The 8,084-nt window shown below is 45.3% G+C and overlaps 1 protein-coding gene across 2 annotated transcripts in view; it reads left to right on the forward strand.

Annotated features, from left to right (window-relative positions):
• Positions 1–5,487: 5,487 nt before the first annotated feature.
• Positions 5,488–8,084, forward strand: part of plpp1a (phospholipid phosphatase 1a) — a 97,827-nt gene continuing 95,230 nt past the window's right edge. For both annotated transcript variants that reach the window (XM_043688708.1, XM_043688718.1), the window contains exon 1: positions 5,488–6,034. In XM_043688708.1, the coding sequence (XP_043544643.1) occupies positions 5,977–6,034 (58 nt within the window). In that variant the 5' untranslated portion in view covers positions 5,488–5,976. The remainder of the gene's footprint in view (positions 6,035–8,084) is intronic.

The following is an 8,084-nucleotide window of genomic DNA, read 5'->3' on the forward strand; positions in this document are numbered from 1 at the left end:
TTGCTCCCCAAACCTTGAGCTTCTCACCATCAAATGCTGCCCCTTCTATCTACCACAAGTGTTTACCACTGCTATACTAACTGCTGTGTACATACCGCCACAAGCAAAGGCTGAGGAAGCTCTGGGTGTGCTGTACTCCACCACGAACACTCTGGAGACAGAAGCCCTGTTTATTGTAACTGGTGACTTCAATCTAAGGAAGGTGTTGCCCAAGTACCACCAAAACATTACCTGCCCCACCAGGGGCCTGAACATTTTAGACCACTGCTACACCACTGTGAAGAACGCCTACCACTCCATCTCCTGCCCTCATTTCGGGAACTCCGACCACAATGCCGTGCTTCTTCTCCCGGCTTCCAGGCAAAAGCTCAGGCAGGAGACCCCCTCGCGGATACAGGTCCAGTGCTGGTCAGAGGAGGCAGAGGATCAACTCCAGTGCTGTCTGGAATCGGCTGATTGAGCCATGTTCAAACAATCTGCAGGTACCTTGGACGAGTACGCCAGCACTGTTACAGACTTTATCAGCAAGTGTGTGGAGGACTGCATACTGAGTAAGTCAATCCGGGTGTTCCCCAACAGGAAGCCCTGGATATATCAGGACATACAGAACCTGCTAAAAACCAGGCATGAGGCCTTCAGATCAGGAGACCCATTCAAATATAAGGAATCTAAGTATGGCCTCACAGAGCCATTCAGACAGCCAAGCACCAATACCGACCCAAACTAGAGACTCAGACAGACACCCAGCGACTATGGCCATGACTGAATGATATCACAGGTTCTAAAAAGAGACAGTGCAAGATAGCAGACGATGACATATCCCTCCCAGGTGATATCAACGCTTTCTATGCTCGCTTTGAGCAGAATTTCAGCAGAGAGGTAACACCTATTCTGACCAGTCCTGATGAACCTATCCCAACAGTCACTGCATCAGAGGTCAGATCAGTTTTCCTTCATGTGAATCCAAGGAAAGCTATGGGACCAGACGGAGTACCAGGCCGTGCACTCAGGGCATGCGCAGATCAACTGGTAGAGATCTTCTCGGACATCTTCAACCTCTCCCTGCAGCAGGCCACTGTCCCTGCCTGTTTCAAGAGGGCCAACATCATCCCTGTGCTTAAGAAGGCTCATGCAGCATGTCTCAATGACTACCGCCCAATGGTCCTAACTTCGGTGGTCATGAAGTGCTTTGAAAGGCTGGTCATGGCATTAATCAACTTCAGCCTCTCCACTATTCTTGGCCCACTCCAATTTGCCTATTGGACCAACAGATCCACATCAGATGCCGTATTACTTGCCCTTCATTCGTCCCTAGAACATCTTGACACCAAGAACAGCTAAGTAAAAAATCCTACTCATTGACTACAGTTCAGCCTTCAACACTATTAGCCCCTCGAGACTGATTATTAAACTTAGTGATCTTGGACTAAGCCCCACTCTCTGCAAAAATTGCATCCTCAGTTTCCTGATCCACAGGCCACAATCAGTGAAGATTGGAGACAATATTTCATCGTCATTAATATGCAGATGACACCAAAATTGGAGGTGTAGTGGACAGCGAAGAAGGTTACCTCAGATTACAACAGGGTCTTGATCAGATGGGCTAATGAGCTGAGAAGTGGCAGATGGAGTTTAATTCAGATAAATGAGAGGTGCTGCATTTGGGAAAGCAAATCTTAGCAGGACTTATACATTTAATGGTAAGGTCCTAGGGAGTGTGCTGAACAAAGAGACCTTGGAGTGCAGGTTCAGAGCTCCTTGAAAGTGGAGTCACAGGTAGACAGGATAATGAAGAAGGTGTTTGGTATGCTGTCCTTTATTGGTCAGAGTACTAAATACAGGAGTTGGGAGGTCATGTTGAGGCTGTACAGGACATTGGTTAGGCCACTGTTGGGATATTGTGTGCAATTCTGGTCTCCTTCCTATCGAAAAGGTGTTGTGAAACTTGAAAGGGTTCAGAAAAGATTTACAGGATGTTGCCAGGGTTGGAGAATTTGAGCTATAGGGAGAGGCTGAACAGGCTAGGGCTGTTTTCCCTGGAATGTTTGAGTCTGAGGGATGACCTTATAGAGGTTTACAAAATTATGAGGGGCATGGATAGGGTAAATAGGTAAAGTCTTTTCCCTGGGGTGGGGTAGTCCAGAACTCGAGGGCATAGGTTTAGGGTGAGAGGGGAAAGATATAAAAGAGACCTAAAGGGCAACTTTTTCACGCAGAAGGTGGTACATGTATGAAATGAGCTGCCAGAGGAAGTGGTGGAGGCTGATACAATTACAACATTTAAAAGGCATTTGGATGGGTATATGAATAGGAAGGGTTTGGAGGAATATGCCCCGGGTGCTGGCAGGTGGGACTAGATTGGCTTGGGATATCTGGTCGGTATGGATGAGTTGGATTGAAGGGTTTGTTTCTGTGCTGTACATCTCTATGACTCTATGACTTTATGACTCAACACTGGAGGCCCCCAGGAGTGCGTACTCAGCCTACTGTACTCACTGTATACCCATGACTGCATCACCAAATACCAGACTAATGTCATTTACAAGTCGCTGATGACACCACCATAGTCAGTCGAATCTCAGATGGCAATGAAACAGACTACAGATGGGAGGTGGAAGACCTGGAAAAATGGTGCACTGAGAACAGCCTAGCTCTCAATGCCAGCAAAACCAAGGAACTCATTATTGACTTTTGGCGGGATGTTACTCATGCCCCCTATACATTAACAGCACAGAGATAGAACGAGTGGAGAATGTCAAGCTCCTGGGAGTGGTCATCCACAACAAGCTCTCTTGGACTCGTCATGTGGACCTATTGGTTACAAAGGCCCAACAATGTCTCTTCTTCCTCAGGCAGCTGAGGAAATTCGGCATGATGGCGTGTACCCTTACTAACTTTTATAGGTGTGCCGTCGAGAGCATTCTGTCTGGATGTATCACTACCATTCAAGATCGGAGACGGTTACAGAGAGTGGTGAACTTGGCCCGGACAATCAAAAAGGCCAACCTCCCATCTATAGAATCCATCTACCAGGCCCGCTGTCTAGGAAAGGCCACCAGCATTCTTAAAGATCCATTCCACTCTGGCAATGTTTTTCTACAATCTCTACCATTGGGAAGAAGGTACAGAAGCCTGAACACATGCACCAGCCGGTTTCGCAACAGTTTCTACCCTACTATTGTTAGAATACTGAATGGACTTGCAAACTCTTTACATTCGCCTATACCTGTGTTTTTGTTTTTGCTGCTGTTTACCTATTATTTACTATCTATGCTACTTAACTATGCGATCTGCCTGTATTGCAGGCAGGACAAAGCTTTTCACTGTGCCTCGGTACACGTGACAATAAAGTCAATTCAATTCTTGCCATGTGGCATATAGTGTGGCATATATAACAGAGACCTGGGGCACAGGGAAGAAAAGCATTAGGTGTTAACTATTCAAGGTGTTCAGGCAAGGCAGGAAAAGAGAAGGGATATTGATATCTGCTAAAGAAAGCATTGCAATGTTCCAGAGAGGAGAATCAATTGGGTTAGTGTTAAGGATAAGAAGGGTGGAATTACCATTGCTCAGTGTTATCTATAGTCCATCCCTGTGTATGCAATGACTTTTAAGAAGTATGCTTTCAGTGCATTTGTTTGTAGCAGGACTTGTTGAATGGAAATTGGCTGCTGAACTTAACTATTTTAAAAAATACATTTCAAAGCTTGGGAAAGACTTTTTGGAAAGTCTTGAATTTATGATAAGATACAATATGAATTCAATACAAAAAGGTTTTTCTTGTTGCTTCTGTGTTTGGAGCATGTTCTTGTCCTTTATCTCTTTCCTATTCTTGTAGCCTTGAGGTTTATGTGGTTAGTCCCTTTGAGTTTCTCAAACACAGAAATGGAAATATTTTTTCAGCACTTTTCATGAGTTTCAGACTCATTGACATTTTCAGCACAGAAGTAAATGTCAGAGCTGAAAGAAGGAGGCCATTCAGCCCCTTGAGTCTGTTCTACCATTTAATGAGATCATGGCTGATCAATGGTGTAATTTCACAATACCTGCCTTTGACCCATATCCTTAATATCTTTGCTTAACAAAAAATTATCTGTCTCAGAATTAAAGCTAAGAACTGATCTGGCATTAATGCTTTTTGTGGGAAAGAATTCTGAACATCTACCAGCCTGTGTGTGGAAGTGTTTCCTAACATCTCTTGTGAATGGTTGGCCTAATTCTCATATGACTCTACTTCTAGAATATTCAACCAGTGAAATTCTAGAGAAAACAGGCCCAATTTGTATAATCTCTCTCTGTCTTTATGCTTACAAAGATCTGACTAATATCATTTTTCAGCTCTTGGTCTATAGCCCTGGAGACTGGGGTGATTGCAATATGCTGTGTTGCTTAAATGTTACAAGTGGAGTTCCAGAAACTCACCCCAGTCTGAATGAGAACTCGCAACTCTGTTCTTAGTCGTAAACCTACGATTAGTGTTATTCAGTAATGCAGTAGTTTTGATTGTAGTCAGTACTGTAATGTGGGGAAAGGTGGCTGATAATTTCTGCACAGCAAGCTCTTATAAACAACTTTGAGATATCCAAGTGCAGATTTTTGTAATATTAATCGAGAAATAAATTTTGTCCAGAACACGAAGGATAATTCTTCTCTGCCAAACAGTTCAACGGGATGTTTTGGGCTATCCTGAACGTCCAGGGTCTCAGCTTAGTTTTTAATGTCCAAATCTATAAACCCAAAACCTTGTGTCTCAGCGGTGTCACCCAGCAGATGTAAACTGTCGGATATTAAAAGTGCAGGACGACTCTGACGCATGTCCATGGGAAATTCTTGGGTTCCTTCATGTTGGAAATGTCCATTGTCTGGCAACGAGCAAATGTTACGTGTCACTTAACTTGTTAACCCCAATCTCAATGATGTGGATTTATCTTTTGAACTATTCAGTTCCAGTACAATAGTGCACAGAATATCATTGTGACTGCTGACAAACAATCGAAATGTTTTTTTTCCACTACAAGGTGTTGCCAGGTGTGAGGGCACTGCCGCGCCTTTTCATTGCTAACAGTGGGAGCTCACAACCCAAGCTTTTGTATTACTGACCTACAATTTGAACGACTGTCAGTGTTGGGTGACAAGGTGGTCGACCTAAATCTGCCGGGGCGGGGGGTTTGATTTGGGAGGACTGTAAATGTGGCCACTGCAGGGTTGAGACCCAACTTGTGCAAAATAAATATCCTTTGAGCTGACCTACCTATCCTGCACGCAATGTGGTGGTTTCTGCTCCAAGAATACGGAGGGGCGGTTCTGCTTTAAAGAGCCTCACGCTATGATGAATTGATTTTTCCATTGCGGCAGTGAGAGGCTTGACACTCCTATACCCGCCTCCTGCAGCCAGGCGGCCGGCGGCCCGCTCCCGCCGCCGGGCTTGGGGACATTGCCGCTGACGTGGTTTAGGGAGGCGGATCTCTCTCGCGGCGGCAGCCCCAGCAGCAGCGGAGACCGCTCTGCCCCCCCCGCTCAGACTGGCCTCCCATTGTGACAGGGCAGCCTCCGTCAGAGACCAGCTCCTCCCTCTCTGCTGCCAGCCCCCGATCGCCACCCCCCCCCGGGTGGGGGTCCCGTTTGATTTAAGGGTGGGCAAGAGGGTCGGAGTTGAGTTTGCACTGTCGCTGATCGTTAATTACCCCTTTACCTCAGGTTTGGGTGTCCTTATTCCCTGCCCTTTTTCCTTTTCCTCCCCCTCCCCCCTGAGAGGCGGACACAGTCCTGTGTCGGCCATTAACCTTCCTTTCCCGTCCTTTTAAACCTGCATTCCCTCCTCCTCCCACACACACACACACACACCCACCCACCCCAACGCGAGATCGCGCCGCAAACAAAACCAAGCAAATTTCAGAAGATTGCTTACAGTAAGAAAAGTGTCTGCAGAAAGTCAGCGACCGTCAGTCCCTTCAAGTACAAAGGCAGGGAGAGAAGATGTTTGACAGGCACAGAATCCCTTTTGTTTGTTTGGATGTAATATGCCTCATACTGGGTAAGTATATTTGAATATCTGAATCTACATATGGTGGATTATTATTATTACATCATTGTATACATGTATTTTTATTTTTTAATACGTTTGTATGTTTATGAACAATCGCACTTGATTGTTTTAATAAGGAACTGCTTTTATTTAGGCTGTTCGTGTTCACTGCTCTCCCGGTTATTCGTGACGTGTTTTGAGTTTCTCAACTCTCAGAGAATACGATGTTAAAAGGGGACAAGGTTCTGATCAAAAGGGGTAAACACTACGAGCTGGTTCTAGTACTCGCTTTCTCTAAAATCACATTACTTTAACGGATTTCTACCGGAGAGCAAGTATTGCAGGATGAGTTTTCTTTTAGCTGTTGCAGTTTTTGTGAAGTGCTCCCGGTTAAAGTGATCCAGGCGATCTCCACAGCCGGTCACTTTTTGTCAGTGCTTAGCCAGCCTGAAGCTGTTGACTTGAGCAGATTTTTCTCTCCCTGCTGTTTTCGCCCCTCTAATTCCCAGTCCCGTGGCTTTTCTCACTTCCTACCTAGCTCCCAGGAAAACTCAGTGACAAGAGGAAAGTCACAAATTTGACAGAAGTTTGCCTGATCAAGCAAAGAAAAAAGGGCGAGGAAAGGAGAGCGATTACATTTATTATGCAGTTGGTCCATATTGAATTTTTAAAAAATACTCAGTGATACAGTAGGCGTCAATTTTCAAATGCTAAACAAGATTTTACAGTTAAGTTTGCTAACGTTGAACCACAACAGTTTACTAATATCAACAGCTGTTCTTAAATCTATGTGGACCAATTTCCTTAAATACAGTAAGCAGTTAGCAAATGATTCACTGGGCTTTGCTCTTTCAGCGGCAAAGAAAAGGTTTATGTGAAACCAGACGGATCTTCACATATGGTAACATTTTTAGTTACTTGAAACAAGTGTGCCCAAACCTGGTCATATACTTAACTTTAATTTCTGGTAACTATTAGTTTAACGCTTGCTCAAGATTTTAGAGGTGGACGCGGGGAGCGGGCCTTTATTTATTTCTAGAACGGTAATAGCGTAATGACAAAGGTGAATTTGGTTCAGGCAATGTCATTAAAAAAAATAAAAATGACGTTAATATAGTGCTCATCGCGACCACCAGACGTCTCAAAGCTCCTCGCAGCCGGATTAGTCACTTGTATTGTGTGGAAAGAGAAAGTCAATTCGAGCACCCACAATTATCACAAGGATATTGACCAAATCATTTGTTTTGTGTGATGTTGATTGAGATAAATGTTGGGCAGGATTTGTTGTCAAAGCCCAAAATTATAGCAATGAAGTTAAAAATATCAGCCTACAAAAAGTGGCAGCGCTTGTTCTGAGCCTGGGAGATTCCGGTTGTGACTCATCTTGCTCTATAAAAAGTTAGAGTGCAATCTGCTCTCCCAGAACAGTGAAAGGTGGTTCAACTCTGGCACCCCAAACATATTAGGTAAAAACAATGACTGCAGATGCTGGAAACCAGATTCTGGATTCTGGAAAAGCTTAGCAGTTCAGGCAGCATCCGAGGAGCAATAAAATCGACGTTTCGGGCAAAAGCCCTTCATCAGTAATACAGGCAGAGAGCCAGAAGGGTGGAGAGATAAATGAGAGGAGGGTATCTGTTGCTCCCGATGCGGTCTCCTCTACATTGGGGAGACTGGATGTTTCCTCGCGGAGCGCTTTAGGGAACATCTCTGGGACACCCGCACCAATCAACCACACTGCCCTGTGGCCCAACATTTCAACTCCCCCTCCCACTCTGCCGAGGACATGGAGGTCCTGGGCCTCCTCCACCGTCGCTCCTTCACCACCAGAAGCCTGGAGGAAGAACGCCTCATCTTCCGCCTCGGAACACTTCAACCCCAGAGCATCAATGTGGACTTCAACAGTTTCCTCATTTCCCCTTCCCCCACCTCACCCTAGTTCCAAACTTCCAGCTCAGCACTGTCCCCATGACTTGTCAGGAGTTGTCCTACCTGCCTATCTCCTTTTCCACCTACCCACCCTCTCCTCCCTGACCTATCACCTTCATCCCCTCCCCCA

This window comes from Chiloscyllium plagiosum, chromosome 1 (assembly GCF_004010195.1).
Source record: "Chiloscyllium plagiosum isolate BGI_BamShark_2017 chromosome 1, ASM401019v2, whole genome shotgun sequence".
In the NCBI taxonomy this organism is placed as follows: Eukaryota; Metazoa; Chordata; class Chondrichthyes; order Orectolobiformes; family Hemiscylliidae; genus Chiloscyllium; species Chiloscyllium plagiosum.